Raw genomic sequence first — 21263 nt, 5'->3', positions numbered from 1 at the left:
CCTGGATAATCAATTGAACACTAGCTGAAAAGAAGCCTTATAACCAAGGACAGACAGAAGAAACCACTTCACCAAACAAGAGTGTTAGGGAGTGTGGTGGAGGTGCAAGAGCAGGGGCTGGCCTCCCACATGCAGCAGCTGAAGTTCTGGAGGGATACTTTAATGGCTGGGGGTTCCCTATGAGAAATGTGGGGTCTAAATCCCAAACTAGCCTCCCCAGCTTACAGCACCAGAGCTGGGATGGAACGCAGATAACATTCAGCTGTGAAAAGCAACAGGGTTTCTGTCCACCAGGGAGAGACTACTGGAGACACAGAGAGACTCTTAAAGGGCCAACGCACAAAATTTTGCATACAGCCACATACCTTGGGCTCTGACCAAAGGAAGGCAGAGTGGACTAGAGATGCTTGAGAAGAGTCTGGGGTTGGTGGCTCTGGGGAGAGAACTTAAGGGACAGATACCAGGATCCCTGTCCTCAGTCATTCCCCATACTGCAGAAGCCATGTTTGTCAGGCAGAGCACTCATGGCCAAGTGGCATCGCCTCACTGGCAAGAATTACTCTGTCCCACCCTGTGATGCTTAAGTGGTCTGCTGATTACAGGTTGAGACTATATCACTGATCAGTTTAACAACTAAGGCAAAAATTACAAAGAAGCAGCCAAAATGGGAAGACAAAGAGACAGACCCCAAATGAAAGAACAAGAGAATTCTCCAGAAGAACTAGATGAAATGGACACAAGCAATTTATCAGATAGAGTTTAGAATAATGATCATAAGGATACTCACCAGCATGAAAAAAGACACAGAAACCATAAAAAAGGACCAGTCAAAATAAAGAATATAATTTCGGAAATAAATAATACACTGGCAGAAATAAATGGTAGGTTTTATGAAGCAGAGGATCAAATCAGTGATTTGGAAGACAAGATAGAAAAATACACAAAGGCAGAATAGCAAAAAACAAAAAAGAACTTAAAAAATGAGGAGAACTTAAATATTTTGGATAGAAGCATAACAACATCTGCATCATGGGAATATCAGGAGAGGAGAGTGAGCAGGGATTAAGAACCTATTTAAAGAAATAATGACCAAAAACTTCCCTAATCTGGTGAAAGAAAAAGATACACAAGTTCAGGAAGCTCAGAGAGTCCCAAACAAGTTGAACCCAAAGAGGCATACACTGAGACACATCATAAGAAAAACGACAAGGCTTAAAGACAATGAGAGGATCCTTAAAGCTGCAAAAGAAAAGCAGGCAGTTACATACAAGGGAGCACCTATTAGACTGGTGTCTGACTTCTCAACAGAAACATTTCAGGCCAGAATGGTGTGGTATGTAATATTCAAGGTGATGAAAAGCAAGGAACTACAATCAAGCTATTTTACCCAGCAAGGCTATCACTTCAAATTGAAGGAGAAATAAGGAGCTTCCCAGACAAGAAAAAGCTAAAGGACTTTGTTAACACCAAACCAGTACTGTGACAAATGTTAAAAAGCTAGCTTTAAGAAGAAAGAAGAAAAAAAGAAGAAATAAACAGAGGAAAATAGTCTAACAATAAAATGGCACTAAATACATTATCTAGCAATAATCACGTTAACTATAAATGACTTAAATGCTCCAATCAAAACACATAGGGTTGCTGAATGGATGAGAACACATCAAGACCCATATATATACTACTTCCGAGAGACCCACCTCAGATTGAAAGACGCACACAGAGGCTTCAGGTCAAGATGGCGATGTAGGCAGACATTGCTCTCTCTTCTTCACACAATGATATCAAAATTATAACTAAAATATACAACAACCATCATTCAGGAACATCAACAATTGAGTTTAATTGAAATCTTACAACTATGAAATCGAGAGGAATGGAAGTCTGACAACCAGAGAATTTAAGAAACACCATATCCAACCAGACTAGTAGGAGGGGCATGGACGTGGAATGGGTTGGCCCCACACCATATGGATAAAAATTCAGGAGGGCGATCTTGGGAGGGAAGAGTCCCAGACCCACACCAAGCTCCCCAGGCCAGGATTCCAGTGCCAGGATGGTAAGTCCCCACAACTTCTGGCTGTGAAAACCAGAGGGGATTGAGTTGGTGGAGGAGGCTGCTTGAGCCGTAAGAAGCTCCTCTTGGGGAACCCACACATAGACTCACCTACTCAAACTCTCTCCCTTGAACTCCAGCACCGGGGTGGCAGCTTGAAGGGCAAAAGCAACCAGTAGTATACAGGGAGAGACTGAAGTGGCTGGAATCAGGGCAAGCAGAGGGCATTGCCCTTTGCTGAGCCCTCCCCCCACAGAACTGGTAAACTGGTGCCATATCTGAGACTCCATCAATCTGGCTAACACTGTGTTACCTTGGAGATCCACAGGGGTTCTACCCTACCTAATTTACTGGCCCGCCCAACCTGCTTTTCCTTAAGAATGGCTGGTCTTGACTCCTAAATCCTATCAAACAAGCAACATATGGCTCATTGAGCCTTGGGGCAGTCAGATTATGGTCAAAACTGGCTTCACCAGGGAATCTCCAAGCCCAGCACAAGTAGCAACCACCTCAGATTACTTTACAGCTCAGGCAGGGTGCCCATGGCAAAACGCAGATCAAGGCTGACCTTGGCCTGCACCACCCAGGAAGCCCCAGGGCCAACACATCCAATGGACAGCTACAGACCATATAGGAGCACCACCACCTTGCCCCTGCACAGCTAATACTCCACAGAGGGTGGAGGTTGGTGGTCAGTGGTAATAGCCAGACCTTGCAGCTGACTGGACTGCATAAATCCCTCCCATTGATCTGCCAACAGCAGCCAAGGCTCAACTACAAGAGGAGGATGTACTCAGCCCACACAAAGGGTGTACCTTGTGTACCCAGCTTGGGTGATAAGGAAGGCTGTGCCACTGGACCCTACAGGACACCTACTACATTAGGCCACACTACCAAGACATGGAGACAAAGCAGCTCTACCTAATACATAAAAACAAACACAGGGAGACTGCCAAAGAGAGGAGACAAAGAAATATGGCCCAAATGAAAAAAGAACAGATCAAAACTCCAGAAAAAAAACTAAAGGAAATAGAAATAAGCAGTCTATCAATGCAGAGTTCAAAACACTCTTTATAAGGATGCTCAAGGAACTTAGTGAGGACCTTAACAGTATAAAAAAGAGCCAGGCAGAAATGAAGGGCACATTAATTGAAATAAAGAACAATTTACAGAAAAAGAACAGTACAATAGATGAGGCCAAGAATCAAATCAATGATTTAGAACATAAAGAAGCAAAAAACAACCATAATGACAAGAATAGAAAAGAATCAAAAAAATAAAGATAGTATAAGCAGCCTCTGGGACAACTTGAAGAAAACATTCACCTCAGGGGGGTGCCAAGAGAAGAGAAAGAGCAAGAAATAGGAAATCTATTTGAAAAAATAGTGAAAGAAAACTTCCCAGAACTGTGTGATGGGCGGGGGAAACTTTGAAAATTGGATGCTGTAGACCCGGTGCTTCTTTTTTTCCAATCTGGAGTCATGAGCAGCAGGAAACTAAGATGAGTGGGTTTATCACAAGAGCTAGATGACCGTCTGAACAGACATCAGACTGTTACCTGTCGGGTAAATTTTATTTAATTTTTTTTCAATGAGAAACTTTAAGGGACTTCCGGCAAGATGGAGGCATAGGTGGACGCACCGTACTTCCACGCACAACCAAGATTAGAACAACAACAATTTAGAGGCACAATAACACTCAGAACTGACAGAGAATTTATCTGAATGGAAGTTGGACAGCCAAGAAGTTGAAGTAGACCCGTTCATCCAGACTGGTAGAAAGGGTGGAGAGGAGCAGCCGGGCGGGGGTCACAGCACGCAGAGAACAGGGAGAACTGGGCGCAAAAGGCAACCGGGAGTGCGTAAGGCATCCGGGGCATGCAGGATCACAGTGGGTGGACCCTGAGTACACAAGTGGCAGCTGGCAGACCCAGTGAGGCGGCGATTGTGGACCAGGGCAGAACACACAACCCAGGACCCCAGGAGAACAGAGCTACCGCCATTGTTCTCTCCCGCCTCCACATACAACATCACAATCTAGCAACTGGGGTGCCCAGCCCTGGTGAACACATAAGGCTCCACCCCTCACCGTAACCAGAACAAAAAAAAAAAAAAAAAAGAGAGAGAGAGATGTCTCAAACAGAAAAACTGATCAATGCCCCAGGGCTCATCCTTTTGGGTGACCAAGAGATAGCCAATCTATCAGATGCACAGTTCAAAACACTGGTGATAGGGAAGCTCACAGAATTGGTTGATTTTGGGTGCAAATTACATGAAAAAAAATGCAAGTTACCATAAAAGAGATGAAGGAAGAACCAATAGTGATGGGAAGGAAACTGGGACTCAAAACAATAGAGTGGACCAGAAGGAAGAAAAAAACAACCAAACAGGAAAGAATGAAGAAATAAGAATTCAAAAAAACGAGAAGCTTAGGAACCTCCAGGACATCTTTAAACGTTCCAACATCCGAATAATGGGAGTACCAGAAGGGGAAGAGGAAAAGCAACAGATTGAACACATATTTGAACAAATAATAAAGGAGAACTCCCCCATTCTGGCAAAGGAAATAGACTTCCAGGAAATCCAGGAGGCTCAGAGAGCCCCAAAAAAGTTGGACCCATGAAGAAACACACCAAGGCACATCATAATTACATTAGCCAAGGTAAAAATGAAGGAGAGAATCCTAGAAGCAGCAAGAGATAAGGGGACAGTCACCTACAAAGGAGTTCCCATCAGACTGTCAGCTGATTTCTCAGAAGAGACCTTACAGGCAAGAAGGGGCTGGAAAGAAGTATTCCAAGTCATGAAAGACAAGGACCTATATCCCAGATTACTCTATCCAGCAAAGCTTTCATTTAGAATGGAAGGGCAGATAAAGTGCTTCTCAGGTAAGGTCAAGTTAAAGGAGTTCATCATCACCAAGCCCTTATTTTATGAAATGTTAAAGGGACTTATCTAAGAAAAGAAGATAAAGAAAAAACACTTATAGTTAAAGGACAGCAAACTCACAATTATTAACAACCACACCTAAAGCAAAACCAAAAGAAGCTAAGCAAACAACTAGAACAGGAACAGAACCACAGAAATAGAGATCACATGGAGGGTTAGCAACAGGGGAGTGGGAAGAGGAGAGAGGGGGAAAAGGTACAGAGAATAAGTAGCATAGATTGTAGGTTGAAAATAGATAGGGGGAGGGTAAGAATAGTATGGGAAATGTAGAAGCTAAAGAACTTATAAGTATGACACATGGACATGACTAAAGGGGCGGATATGGGTGGGAGAGGGTGTACAGGGTGGAGGGGAGTGAAGGGGGGAAAATGGGACAACTGTAATAGCATAATCAATAAAATATATTTAAAAAAAGAAAGAAAACTTCCCTAATTTCATGAAGGAAATAGACATACAAATCCAGGAAGCACAGACTCCCAATTATGATGGATGCAAAGAGGCCCACTCCAAGATACATCATTATTAAAATGTGAAAGGTTAAAGATAAAGAGAGAATCTTAAAAGCAAGAGAAAAGTTATTTACCAGAAAGTTGCCAGATGCGAGTGGGGAGGAAGAGAATGGGTGAAGAGGTGAGGGGATGAGGAGGTCAAATAGGTAGTTACAGAATAGTCATGGGGAGGTAAAGTACAGTATAGGAAATGGAGCAACAAAAGAAGTTACATTCATGACCCATGGACATGAACAATGGTGGGGGAGATTGCCTAAGGGAATAGGGGGTACTGGGTGGAGAGGGACAAAGAGGTAAAAATTAGGATAAATGTAATAGCATAATCAATAAGATATAATTTTAAAAAAAGAAAAAAAAACACAGACCAAAATAAAAGATGGAAAAAAGATACTTCATCCCAATGGAAAGGCAAAAAAGCTGGGGTAATAGTACTTATATGTGATAAAATTACTTTAAAATCAAGGCTATAGTAAGGTACAAAGAAGAACACTACATAATGATAAAAGGAACAATCCAGCATGAGGATATAACCCTAGTAAACACTTACATACCAACATAGGAGCACCTAAATATGCGAAGCAAATAGTGATGCACATAAAGGGAAAGACTGACAGAAATACATTCCTAGTTAGGGATTTCAACACCCCACTCACTTCAGTGGAAATACCTTCCAGAAAGAAAATCAACAAGGAGACAGAGGCCTTAAATGACACACTAGATCAAAAGGATTTAACTGATATCTTCAGAACATTTCATTCCAACACAGCAGGATATATATACTTTTCAAGTGCACATGGAACATTTTCTAGGATAGATAGCATATTAGGATACAAAACAAATCTCAATAAATTTAATAAGGTTGAAATCATATCAAGCATTTCCTCTGACCACAATGCTATGAAATTAGAAATCAATCACAAGAAAACATTGAAAAACACACAAAGACATAGAAACTAAATAACATATTAAACAATGATTGGCTCAACAACAAGATAAAAGAAGAAATCAAGAGATATATTGAAACAAATGAAAATGAGAACACAACAATCTGAAATCTGAGGGACAATGGGAAAGCAATCCTAAGAGGGAAATTCATAGCATTACAGGACTATCTCAAAAAATAAGAAAAAGCTCAAATAAACAATCTCTCTTTACACTTAAAGGAATTTGTTCCTTCTTTGAAAAAGGAACAACAAACAAAGCCCAAATTGAGTGTAAGGAAGGAAATGATAAAGAACACAGTAGGAATAAATGAAATAGAGTCAAAAAAGGATACAAAAGATCAATGAATCCGAGAGCTGGTATTTGGAAAAGATAAACAAGACTGACAAACCCTTACCCAGACTTATCAAAACAAAAAGAGAGAGGACCCAAATAAGTAAAATCTAAAATGAAAGAGAAGAAAAAAGAAAAAAAAAAGAAAGAGGAGAAATTACAACTGACACCAAAGAAATACAAAGGATTATAAGAAAATATTATGAACAATCATACGCCAACAAATGGAACAACCTGGATGAAATGGATAAATTTCTAGAAATGATCTTCCTAAACTAAATCAGGAAGAATCAAGAGAATCTGAATAGACAAATTACACCTAGTGAAATTGAAGGACTGATCAAAAAACTCCCAACAAACAAAAGCTCTGGGGAATGGCTCCACAGGTGAATTGTACCAAAATTTCTAAAAACTAATACCTTTACTTCTCAAACTATTTCAGAAAATTCAAGAGGAGGGAAGGCTCCCAAACTTATTTCATGAGGTAGCATTATCCTAATTTCAAAACCAGATTAAAACACTACAAAGAAAGAAAAATATAGGTCAATATCCTTGATGAACATAGATGCTAAAATCCTCAACAAAATATTAGCAAACCAAATACAGAAATGCATAAAAAATTCATACTCCACGATCAAGTAGATTTTATTCTGGAAATGCAAGGTTGGCACAACATTCTCAAATCAATAAATGTGATATGCCACATAAACAAAATGAAGGACAAAAACCACATGATCATATCAATAAAATCAGAAAAAGCACTTGTACCCATTTATGATAAAAAGTCTCAGCAATGTGGGAATAAGAGGGAATATACCTAAACATAATAAAGGCCATATATTACGAACTGGCTGCCAGCACCATACTCAATGGGCAAAAACTACAGTGATCCCCTTAAGATCAGAAATGAGATAGAAATGTCTGCTTTCACCTCTCTTATTCAGCATAGTACTGGAAGACCTAGCCACAGCAGTTAGACAAGAAGAAGAAATAAAAGACATCCAAATTAGAAAGGAGGAAGTAAAGCTGTCACTATTGGCTGATGGCAAGATACTGTACTTAGAGAATCCCCAAGATTCCACCAAGAAAGTACCAGAACTGATGAATGAATTCACCAAAGTAGCAGGATACAAAATTAATATCCAGAAATCAGTTTCATTTTTATATGCCAAAAACAAACAGAAAGGGGAATTAAGCAAATAATCCCATTCTCAATTGCTACAAAAAGAATAAAATACCTAGGAATAAACCTAACCAAGGATGTGAGAGGCCTGTTTTTGGAAAATTATAAGACACTGGAGAAAGAAATCAAAGAAGAAACAAATAAGTGAAAGCATATACACTGTTCATGAATTGAAAGAATTAACATCATTAAATGTCTATACTACCCAAAGAAATATATAGATTCAATGCAATTCCAGTCAAGATTCCAATGATGTATATCACAGAGCTAGAACAAATATTTCAAAACTTTATATGGAGCCACAAAAAGCCCTGCATAGCAACAATGATCCTGAGAAAGAAGAACAAAGTTGGAAGAATCATGCTACCTAATATCAAATGACAGTGTTTGGGCACGTATAATGTGCACTTTTTGCCCAAATTTTTTAGGAAAATATAAGGATATGCATTATACATGGGCAGTATACATAAAATTTCTTGTACTTTGTGTCTGTTCTTGTGTTCATAATTATTTGTTACATAATATTTCTTGTACCATAATATGTTAAAATAAATGCTAAAATTCCTTTATAATACAAAAAACAAGTATTTAAATATAAATGAATAAATAAATGAATTAAAAAACTAAAAGACTTTTTTCCTGAAAGCTAAGGCCAAAAATATGGGCATTATACATTGCAAAATATAGTATACTAGAATAGAAGGCCATAGTAATTCAAAAGCATGGTGCAGGCATAAAAACAGACACATAGATAAATGAAACACAACAGAGATCCCAGAAAGAAACCCACACCTCTATAGTCAATTAATATTCGACAGAGGAAGCAAGCACACACAATGGGCTAAAGATAGTCTATTCGATAAATGGTGTTGGGAAAACTGGACAGATACTTACAGAAAAATGGAACTAGACCACTCTCTTACACCATGCACAAGAATAAATTCAAAATGGATGAAAGACTTAAATATTAGACCCCAAACCATAAAAATCCTAGAAGAAAACTTACACAGCAAAGTCTCAGACATAGCTCTTAGCAATATTTTATCGGATATATCTCTGCAGGCGAGGGAAACAAAAGAAAAAGTAAACAAATGTGACTACATCAAACTGAAAAGTTTTTATCATCAACAAATTAGAAAGATAAGAATATGAGAGCGAATATGAGAGAACATATCAGCTGATATATCTAATAAGGACTTACTATCCAAAATTTATGTAGTTACAAAACTCAACACCAAAAAATAAACAACCCAATTAAAAAATGGGCAAAGAACCTAAATAGACACTTCTCAAAAAGGACATATAGATGGCTAACACAGATATGAAAAAGATGCTCAATGTCACTAATTATCAGAGAAATGCAAGTTAAAACCATAATGAGATATCATCTCACACCTGTTAGGATGGCTATCATCAATAAATTAGCAAACAACAAGTGCTGGTGAGGATGTGGAGAAAAAGGAACCCTTTTACATTGTTGGTGGGAATGCAGACTGGTGCAGCCCCTGTGGAAAGCAGTATGGAGATACCTCAAAAAATTAAAAATGTATCTGTCTTTTGACCCAGTGATCCCACTTCTGGGAATATATCCAAAGAAACCCAGAACACTAATTTAAAAGAACATAACCACCCCTATGTTCACTGCAGTATTATTTACAATTGCCAAGGTATGGAAGCAGCCCAAGTGGCCATCAGTAGATGAGTGGATAAACAGCTATGGGATGTTTACACAATGGACTACTACTTAGGCATAAAAAGAAGAAAGTTTTACCCTTTGTGACAGGATGGATGAACCTGGAGAACATTATGCTAAGTGAAATAGGCCAGTCAGGGAAAGACAAATACCATATGATTTCACTCATAGGTGGAATCTAATGAACAAACTGAACAAGGAAAATGGGGACAGACTCATAGATTGAGAGCAGGATGACAGCTAGTAGTGGGGAGCGGTGCCTGAGGAAGTGGAGAGATTGAGAAAAAAGGAAAAAGACTCATGGACATGGACAACAGTGTGGTGATTACTGGCAGGAGAGGGTATAAGCGGATTAAATGGTAATGGAAAAAATATGATAAAGGTTATATTAAAAATAATTTTGTATTTGAGTTGACTCAGATAAGTGAAAGAACATGTGAACTTGGAAGTGAATTTGTATTGTAATTTAATTATTTATCTTTAACCCACCTGTTTAACAATTTTTGCTGCATCTGTGTTTCTCCTATAAAATATTTCCTTGTATTCATCCATCCAGACTTCTGCAAGGCGAACTTGGTTACGAGCAATCACCTGAGTGCCTTTTGGAAAGGTATGAGGGCTTTTGCTGCGAAAAACATGTCCAACAACAGAGCAAGGCATAATCTCCAACTGCCCACCACATTGCCATACCTGATAATTAATGATATTTGTTTAAATTTACAGTATTATAGGAAAATCAAAGTGTTGCTTTAAGTTCACCTTTAAGATATTAATAAAAGCAAAATATAGAAAAGAGGTTTATCACAACTTCACAGCTCAAGTTCTTAAATATAAAGAACAATTTTATTAAATGGTATACTAAAGTTGACAAAAGCATATTTTTAGAAATTTAACAAAATACAGATTTCAGATCTTTCATAAAAATGAATCCCAAATTTTTGTCAAATAATTATGCAAACTCTGTAATATACACAGAAGAGCAAAGGCTCTTCTGCATTTGACTTCCGTCTTATGCAACTTGTATAGTTACTTCACTTGAACAACAGTCTTCTATGGGATGAAGTCGCAGTTGTTGAGTAAGTGAACTCACACTCTATTTATCCCTTGTTTATTCAAATTTTAGGTAAGAACACAATTCCAGATTGCCATTATTACCAAAGTAAAATCTATTAAACTTATAAAGTAATTGGTCATTGTAAAATAAACAAACAAAAAAAAAACCCCTAACTATTTAGAGATAGTCAAGAAAATTTCCCTGCGTTAACTCCAAATAAAATGGCAAATCATTAACTCAATACCTATTCAGTTAAATATCTTGACAATCAACTCTGCCACAAATGGTCACTAAGCAAAACATCTAAAATAAAGTCATGTTTAATAGTCTGTGCTAGTACTAGGGCAAGTGATCGTATTCTCCCCTTTTTCCCCTCTCTTTTAAACAAATGAGAAAACTCAGTGATATGTTCAAGTCAACAAACTGTGCTTGAGATCTAACATGTGTTAGGGGTTGGGAATACTTGAAATGAATAAAACAAGATCCCTGGCTTTAAGCAGTTCAAACTTGGCTAAGATCGTCACTGCCATTATGTGATGGATTCTGAGCCAAAACTTAAATCTTCTAACTCCTAGTTCAGTTATTTTTCCACTACATTCCTGCCTAGGGGATAAAAAATGAATGACAAAGTCATTACAGCCAATGAATTCATAAAATCAAGTAAGTACATGTGGAGACCATCCAAAACCTTTGTTTTGTTTCTCATATTAACTTTTCATATGTATAGGGAGGGGAAAAAGAAAACCTCATATAATCCAAAGAGTTGAGTTCAATGTCCTTTAAAATTATATATAAATGTGGGGATTTTTTCATTCTGACTCCCTCGATAATCAACTTATTTCCTGAAGCACTGGATTTAATTATATTTATCTTGGCTGGAATTCAGTAGCTGCAAGTGCATTAATTGGTGTCATTGCCTGGACACAGGCATTTAACTGATTCTTCTTGTTACATTGGCAGCAATGAATAAATATATTAAATTACACTTTAAAAGGAAACATCCTATGCTAAAAGTCCTAGCAACTTAATTTTAGAAAGCACAAAAACTAAAGACAGCGTATATCCATGGTAATCTGTATCAGCCAATTAGAACAAAATATATCTCATTGTTTAACATGTATGCAATGTTTATAAACTTACTCTGAAAGACATTTCTATATTTTCACCTCCCCAGATTTCCATTTCTTCATCATAAGTTCCAATATATTCAAAATATTCTTTTGATATGGAAAAAAGACCTCCTGCAAAAGTGGGTGTTCTGAAAAACAATCCATTGTCCAACTTTATGATCGATACCAAATAAGAAAAAATAACATATTTAAAGAGAAAGTGAATCAAATTCACAAACATATCAAAGAGCAATCCCAATTTCAAAGTTCTTTCATAGATTAATAAAAACTGAAAATTCTAGATTTAAAGTCAAGTTGGAGAGCAGATACTTTAAGTATCCTTTCCCAATAGAGTAAAATTATTAAGTATCTTCTAACCAAGCTTAAATATTCTTAAGTAATAATTAGGAAGGAGGCATAAGAGCTCACCTAATTCTACTTCTTACTCAGTAACATTATGTGTAAGTACATATATACATGAATTCTCTATTCCCTACATATAGAATGTGTGTGTTCTGCATTTTGTTAGGGTGAATTACTGTGGAGGCAATTACTGTAAAATGCAAAGTGCACATACATATTCAAATAATTGAACTATATATATAAGACTTTGTGAACAATCATCTTACTTAATTGGGTAGGTTTCATCCTTCCTTCTTTGCCTCTCATGATCAGGAAGTGCTTCCCAGCCAAATGAAAGGCTCCAGTCAAAATTTCCTCGGTTATGGTTAATTCCATAAGGAGAAGGTTTGTTGAATTCAAATGTATTCATATCTATGGATGCAATATCCGGACTCACAACGGCCGTGTAGTTTTCAGCTATTCTGGCCAACAAAGGTTCTAACCAGCCATAGAAACACTCACCTAGAAGGAACACAATTCTAATTAATTTATTGAAGACATTCAGGGTTTCTCTTTTGTTTTGGGGAAATAGGTTTACAGAGAAATGAAAATGAAGTCATTTGTGTTCTGAACATTTATAAAGGGCGAGATTTCTTAAAGGTTTCTTGTGAGGAGATCAGGGTAAGATTTTAAAAAGTAAAGCAAGATTCAGCATCGTTAGGAAAGCTTTCCTACAGATAATGATCTGTTTATCACTTTTAAAAGGCAGCAAAAATGATACTGGTATATTGAAGTTTCAGATGAGGTGTTTCTCTTTCTAATGGGCCATCAGTCAATAATAACTTTTTGCTGATCCATACCACCTAGCTCCAAATGTGTTCTGACTTATTTAAACTTGTCTCCCTGAGTAAAAAATAGTAATCAAAATTTTCATTTCTCTGACTGGATGTTAGGAGAAAGTAAATTAAAGAGTCAGAATATTCTGATTTTAGCAGTTGGAAAAGGACCATGCAAAGCTGTACCAGCCTTAATGTAAAGTAGAGCAAAGGAATGCTATGAAAATCTGAGCCCTGGTTCCAGGCCAGGCTGTCTCACAAAACACAGAGTTCAGGAGATGCCGGCATGTGCAGTCCTCCTACTCAGGGTTCCCATCAAGGGGAGTTCGGCTGTCACAGTCCAGGAGAAACATCAAACACTTTTTCCTGGAGGGGAAGAATGCCCAGTCTGACATTATTGCAACTTTAGACCAAGAGAGGGAACACTGGAGAATGGACCATTTCCTTTTAAAATCACCTCTTTTGGATTACCTTCTATCTCTCTTCATTTTTAAGTGGCTGGTAGTAAAAGAATATTGGATGTGTTAGTTGTAAAGAGACTCCAGAAAATCCACAACCTTATTGTGAGAATTAGTGTAAACTCAGTATCATTTGCTGGGTTAAACACAACCAAGGGCTGGCAAATTAAAAGCTAAACACTTATAGAAAAAGTTAACACTCAGCAAACTTACGGCTCAAGGGACAAAGGGACATTTTAGTAATACCTAACGTGTACATTAAACATTGACTCTTAAACACCTTCCAAATACTTTATTTAAAATAATTGAAACTGAAAAAAAAAACCACGTTAAAATAGAGAGGAAAAAAATCCCAGCAGCAACAAAAGCCGACAATCTTCATGGGAGAAACAGCAGAAGCTGGGAGGGGGAGTGTGTGAATCTCTGGGGCAGGGGGAAGAACTGAAATATGCACCTTAAAACTGCTAGTACAGGGACAAAGTTTAAGGATAAGGTTGACTACATTTAAACAAACTTTCACTTGTTTTAAAGTGTGGGAGTCAAGAACAAGAAAAAAAAATACTACTGCACTTTTTCTTTTTTCTTTTTTTAACAGAATGAGTATATGAAAAAAATCCCGGGGAAGGATAACTAGCTTGGGAAGCTGGTTACTGGAAAACATTAAAGCTGAGGAGCCTTGATCACAAAGAAGGTAAGAAATTTGCATAAGTGAAAGGAAGGGTCTAGGCAGAGCTATAATCTGCTTGGGCTGTCAATTCCTATAATCACCAGTTAAAAATGATGTTAAAGAAAATGCAATTAGGCATCTAAAGAAAAAGCTTCCTTACCTTTTAAATTAGGGGATTGGGGGAGGAAAAATGTTACAACTGTGTCTGCACATTTATACTTACAGTGAGCATCTAAAAATGTGAGCGTTTCAGCTGTTGCTACCGTTGCTCCTAGCAACCGTGCAGTGATCAGACCTTTTCTCTCTCTTTGTCTGACTATTTTTACTATAGAAAATTGCTTTATATATTCCTCTAGTTTATCATGTAAGTACTCTGTAAGAAAAAACAAATCAAGATTAACTCTTCTTAAGTTTTTTTCAGGTGATATGAAAGCTAATAAAGAAACTACAGGGCAATAATATCTCTACATTGACAATCTTAACAGTTACATACATTCTTCCATTAAGATGAAAATTTTATCTTTAATTCTTTATTGAACAAAAAGCTATATATGACAAATCTTAACTTCTGAATTACTGTGAAATATAACATTGTAACACATATTCTGTATATGCCATATCAATAATTTGGGGGAAAATGAGAGACTTCAAATGGAGTGAATGCCAGGAGTTCAGAAGATTTATTTAGAGAAAATTAACTAAGGGAGTAAAGAAACTAAAGCTGGCCAAAAAGATATTTGATGCTTTTTAAAATTGTTACTGATTTTTAGAAATTTTAAGAAAAATGCCAAGTATCAGAAGGATTATCTTATACTTAGACAGTGATCAAAAGAACTTAAGACCAAAACATTGAGCAAAAAGTACATAAGAAAGTCCAGTTCTACAGCAATTTGGGAATATTTCTACAGAATCAGCAGAAAATTTTTGAAAGCTTTAGTCTTCTGACACAGAATTTTTTCCAGTAAAAATATGAAAGAATAATGGAGCATGTAAATGAGGAATGAAGCTAAAAATAGAAAAAATTTTAATAATAGATATATAATTTTAAGGTATTCAATATTCCATTTTGGATGAGATACATTATAAGCAAGGGTTAAGAAGTAGGTAAAAGAAAACATTAATCAAGTCAGTCAAGTGTTCATATTTTTAAACAATTTCTTAGGCCTGGTTCTCATCACTAAATTTTGATTTCTTGTTGAATATAAATGCAATTCTTCCAGTGGGCTTCTCAGGCCCATAGAATAACCTCAGAAAGATTAGGGAATATTGAGAACATAAATGTGCTATGGTAGATGTTCTTTCTGCCAGATTTCAGAAGCAAATGTAGATGGCTTCATTTGTGATTATATGTTTTTTTAGTTCTTCAGTGGTGCAGATAACAGAGTTGCTTATTCAAAACTTAAACATTCATAAAGGAAGTGAGAGTCTAGGAACAATTTTTGAGGAAAAGCAAATCTAAATATTGTTGCCTCAGAGTAATATTTGCCTCAGACAACATGCACAATTGTAATTTGTATTAAAATATAATTATGGACATCCCTGCTTTAATGATAGATTTGTGAAATAGAAACTTATAAAAACATTTCAAAGGTATTAATGTGGATTTTTTTAAAAAACAGAGTCACTACAGATTCCTTCAAGAAATGGCCCAATAAATTGTTGGAATTTAATTTACATTTTTATTTACCCACATCTTTCAAACTTCCTATGAATTCTTACCTGCCCCCTAAATTTAATCCCCATCTACACCCTGATTTTTTTGAGGTTTAGAACACAAAGCTATGAAATCAGACCTCCTGGGTTCAATTTATAGCACCATTACTTTTAGCTGTGTGATTTTGGGCAAGTTATTTTACCTTTTGGTAACTCAGGTTCTTTATCTATAAAATGGGGATAATAGGATTGACTCTCACAAGACGTTGTTGGAAGGATAAAATGAGAGACAACTAAAGCCTTTTAGATGGGGCCTATGCACATAAATGTTGATTATCTTCTGTTTTGCTGTCATTGGTATTTAACTATATCTGTTACTTGATTATCCCCATTTTTATGCTGCTTTTCCCTAAGCCAGCTGAAATCAGGGACTGTGGTTTCTACTGCACAACGCCTTAAGACAAGTAGTGAGTGACACATTTTCCACTGTGGGTTTTCATTAGATAGCTCTTTGTCTGATTCATTGAGACACACTATGCCAGTATGAAAGACAGCCCTCGCCAAGAGAACTGTTCCAAATCTATTGTTAACTGCTATAAAAATTATAAAAATATTCAGACCCTTTTGATTAAGTAGGTCTACTTATAACCTACTCAAAGATGTAATTCAAAAGAAGAAAAATAACAGAAGTACAACAATATCCATTGCTCTGTAACGTACAGTAATATGGTGTGAATAAAAATAAGTGATTAAGTAAAATGCATCTAGCTCATAATTGTCATTAAAAAATAAAGTTTTAAAGGTAAAAGAAATGACTTGATGTTATGTGACAATATTAGAATTCAAAACTGTATTTCTGACATGGGTATAACTAGACAAACATTCTATATTTATTTTGATAGTGATTAAAAAAGGAAAATACAAAAATGATTGAAACAGGAAGATTATGAATGGATATCACTTTCTGATATCCATTCTGATTTCCTTTAATTCTATTAATTTTCTTTGTGCAATTAAATAAAAAAGTTTCCTTCAACTGAAGGATTACAAAAAGTAACTGCATTACTGTACCCCTATTTTCTCACTACTTGAAAAATCAAGCAAAATAAATTCGTCTCTGAAAATAAAGTTTAAGAAACCAAAGAGGGAAAAAATATCTTAGACAAAGCTTTTTTTTTTTTTTTTTTTTAAGGTAAAACATATAAGGGTGTGCAGAAGTTAATCGGATGTCACTTACACTCTATGGACTGAAGTCCAAATGGAAAGAATAAGTTCAGAACAGATCAAGTAGTAAATAAATTAGTTGATTACAACTGAGTGGTAACGCAGCCTGGGTAAGGGGATTAAGGATTCAGACCAGAGATTTGCATGAAGTGTCGGAGACATGAATTATAAAACTTCCCCTTTGGGGAGTATGTCTCACATCCTGGTCAAAATCTCCCTGTGATAGGCAACCTTATTCTACCTAGATGCTAATTTAACTGGAGAACATAATTTTAATTCCCTCAAAAGCTTTTATTTTCAAGTCATAGGAATGTTCAGATATACAGAAATATTTAAATAAATTGTATATTAGAAATAGGTTAATAATTTCATGCTTTATTCGCTTATTCCCATTTCTGAAGTCTCAAGATATAATCATACGATAATGTCACTTAATATGCAATGTCTTTTTTTTTCTCATAGTACATAAAGTAATGGTTTATCTGACCACAGATGTTGTTTTGGAATTGATGAAAGAATATCAACCCAATTTTAAAGATGAGTAAACAGCCAATGAGTGTTGGAACTGGAGTTTGACCTTAAGAAATCTGGCTCCAAACTCTAAAAGTCCTGTTCCTTTAGCCCTGGCCTGTGTGGCTCAGTAGATCGTGTGCTGGCCTGCGGGCCAGGGGTCACTGGTTCAATTCCCAGTCAGGGCTCACTCGGGAATAGTTTTGTAATCATTGAAATAATCTATATCTGTTTGGTATTTAAAATGCTTGTAATGTTTGAAAATTGGTGTACAGAAAATTGCCGTACTTGTCAGATCAGCCTTGTGATTCCAATTTAAAATGTGTAATTTAGTAACTGCTTCTTGACTTGTGATTTTAAGTGGCAATGCATTAAAGAATTTCGCTAACTTTGTTAACAATATTGGAAAATTTAATAGCCAAAATAAAATAGGATGTGGTGACCAATTAGTGGTTTTTAACTACTCATTTATATTATTAATTACATATTATTTATATTAACTTATCTAGTCTTCAAAACAACCCTAGGAATTATGTACTATTTATGGATTTCCTCAGTTCTAAGTTGCACAATTGAATAATTCTTATAATCAATGGCATCTTAGTTTAATTGGTGGTGAGAGCTTTTTATACTAGTGGTTTATAAACAAATGACATATCATACAATCAATTTGATGAAATGTGGCATTTTTCCCATTTTACAGATAGTGAAACTGAAGCATAGCGGGGTTAAATAACTTACCCATGTCACACAGCTGGTTAGGACCAGAGCAGGGATTCACGCCAAGGTAGCCTGGGCTGAGGCTCATGTCTATGCTCTTAACTACTGTGCCTTACAATAAAAGTGTTACATCAAGGGCTACAAAGTTATGAATAGTGATGTTTCATACATTACTGAAGAATAAAATATGTGAATATGAATACCCATGGAATACCCATGGTATTCATATTCATGGATTTTGCTTTCATCTACTATATATACCATCCAAGCTATTTTATTCAAGCTCTGAAATGGTATTCAGAGAGTATAATATAACTAAATAGACCTTAAACAACACCATATGGATTTGGGAAACAATCTAATTTGCATGTGCTTTCTTACCATCTACACTAGCATCATCCACCAAAATGATTTCCTTCAGCAGTATGGCGGGTGAAGAATAGAGCACACTGTAGACAGTCCTAAGCAGCGTGGACCACGCTTCATTATGAAAAACTATTATGACACTGGTGGTAGGCAGGGGAGGACAGCGCTTAAATTTTTGTTCAATACATCTAGAAAAAGTCGAAGAACAATTATAAATTTTACTACTTTTTCAGCTATACCATTACCAAAATTATTATTTAACTTTATTCACTGTAGAAATGATAGTGAATAGTGTTTGTTTTAATTGCATAAGATGATCTTAATGCTATATAAATTTAGGTAGATCAAAACAAAATATTTCACAAGCAGACCACTCACCCAGAGATCATGCCCATTGATATGGATTACATGTCAAAGATTAGAACACACTATAGTAAACATTCTCTACAATATAATTTTAAACAAATAACATTTTAAATAAGGAAAATAATGTACAAGTGAGACAACTGTAAAAATGGCAAATGCTTGTAATTGGTCAAATGAAAACCAAGTGTTTCTCCTTCCTTGTAGAAATCATAATTTTTCATTTAAAATTTTTAAAACTGCTATTTTATTAAATGAATATTTATCTTTGTATTGATTATCTTAAATTTGATACTTTCTAAGTGTGTAATATTTTCCAAATTTATTTAATCAGTTTACTTAATCTATATTTGAACCAAAAAGGAAAATACAGCTTACTATAAACTTATTTTCTTACTATTGTCATCATTCAGTGAAACTTAAGTTCCTACCACATGCTATATCCATTCTTGTAAAGATTTTATTTCAATAATCCAGGCTATTGTTTAATTAAATGAGATTTAGCATTTTATATATTTCTTTAAAAAATATTTAGAAATCTAAAATAAAAGTCCTAAATCTATGTTAAAAGTCCTGTGCCTCTATCCTTGGCCTGTGTGGCTCTGTGGATTGTGTGCCAGCCTGCGGGCCCCGTGTTACTGGTTCAATTCCCAGTTGGGGTACATGCCTGGATTGCGGGGCCAGGTCCTAGGTCCCCAGGGCAGGGGTGGAGGAATGTGGGAGGTAACTGCACATTAACATTTCTTTCCCTCTCTTCCTCTCTCTAAAAATGGATAAATAAAATCTTAAAAAAAAAGTCTTGTGCCTCTGTTGCCACATATAACACTGATAGGCACAAGGACAGAGATTCTAGTTTTTTATAACTGATTAATGGCACTGTGTTACTCATTAGGTATAAACATTAGTTATAAATTGATCTTTAATCCATTTTGATAACAGTATTATAATCAATGGCATCTTAGTTCACTTCCTTAGTGAAAATAATCTTCATATGAAGCACTGGGGTATGGGTGGACCTGTATAGCCTCCAGGCTTTGAGACTAGAGCTGACCCCAGCCCCCTGGCCTACTGAGTTAAGGTGACAATCAAATGAAATAATGTGTAGGACAGGGCTTCAAAACATTGTAAAACCAAACAGAGTGAACTTGGAACATAAAGCATGTGTGGTCTATGGTAAAGATAAATAAAAAAAGTTTAAGTTCACTTAAAAACCATAAGTGGTTGTATAATTTCAGACAACAGATTACAAAATTCTCCCATAGAGTCAAAAGGCACTTATAAATAAGTGTGTGAACAATCAAATAGTGCTGTTCTAATCCAAAGAGAAGAAAGTAAATCATTCACTCATGGAGATAAGGGCCCAGAACACTTCAGTTGCTCTGCCAGGGCCCATGCGGAAACCAGAGCCTCCAGTATAGTACCAGGAGCCCGGGACTGCTGCCCTAATAAAGAGATATCCTATAAATTCTCATTAATTACTTTTATATCCAGACCTCAATGCAGATGTGTTTTAGATTCTCTTCTGAGAGGAAGTCTTTAGAGTGGAATATTTGTAGTGCTGAAAAAGGAATTAGACTGGGAATGGAGTATTGAAAGGGTGTCAACACAAGTGAGTAGAAAAAAGAGGAAGTGACTGGGTGGAAGTGACTTTGCTCTCTAGCACTTTGTTATTTCAAAGTGTAATATATATACAGGATCAGAAACAAATAATCACATTCAAGCTCATTGGTAGACAAAAGAAAATGATTTATTCTAAATTGAATTTTAGAAAAACTATAAATTAAAAATAATGTCCAAACAGAAACTACCTATTCATATGTACACTTAATTACACAGTGACAAATGACGAAGTATAAACTTGAATCTTTGAAGGTGTATAAACCAACATAAACTATAAGTTAAAAAATTATGAACAACTCCATATTATAGCATTTCCTTTTTTTAAGAAAAAAGGTAATCTTAAGGATTTGTCTTATAAACATTTGCTGGAGAGATTTTCAGAATTTAAAAAAAATGTTTCCCTACATTTATTTGCCATGTGACTAATATAATATTAATCAAGAATTACAAAAAAGTTTTGAAGATTTAGAGTCTAAAACTTCACAGAAATTCACACTAATAAAATGTTATCATTCTAATCTTATAAGGCTTTCCCTCAGTTTAAGCTAGGATTTATTTGCTTAACTGATAAACACTAATATCAAGTAAAAGTGTTATGTAATATCATTAATGCAAGTGGTAGTAAAATTTCATAATATGATTTCATAAACCTTACTTTCATTTATCCTGAAACAATTTTG

At 35.9% G+C, this 21263-nt stretch overlaps 1 protein-coding gene across 2 annotated transcripts in view; it reads right to left on the bottom strand.

Moving 5' to 3' along the window:
* GALNT3 (polypeptide N-acetylgalactosaminyltransferase 3) overlaps positions 1-21263 on the bottom strand; it is a 66948-nt gene that overhangs the window by 10943 nt on the left and 34742 nt on the right. For both annotated transcript variants that reach the window (XM_036023370.1, XM_028509499.2), the window contains 5 exons: positions 18616-18788; positions 14351-14500; positions 12454-12688; positions 11856-11973; positions 10151-10351 (listed from right to left, as the gene is read on the bottom strand). In XM_036023370.1, the coding sequence (XP_035879263.1) occupies positions 10151-10351; positions 11856-11973; positions 12454-12688; positions 14351-14500; positions 18616-18788 (877 nt within the window). The remainder of the gene's footprint in view (positions 1-10150; positions 10352-11855; positions 11974-12453; positions 12689-14350; positions 14501-18615; positions 18789-21263) is intronic.

Source organism: Phyllostomus discolor, chromosome 4 (genome assembly GCF_004126475.2).
Source record: "Phyllostomus discolor isolate MPI-MPIP mPhyDis1 chromosome 4, mPhyDis1.pri.v3, whole genome shotgun sequence".
Classification (NCBI taxonomy): domain Eukaryota; kingdom Metazoa; phylum Chordata; class Mammalia; order Chiroptera; family Phyllostomidae; genus Phyllostomus; species Phyllostomus discolor.
Note: the sequence above shows the minus strand (reverse complement) of the source record. Positions and strands in the feature narration are given on the sequence as shown.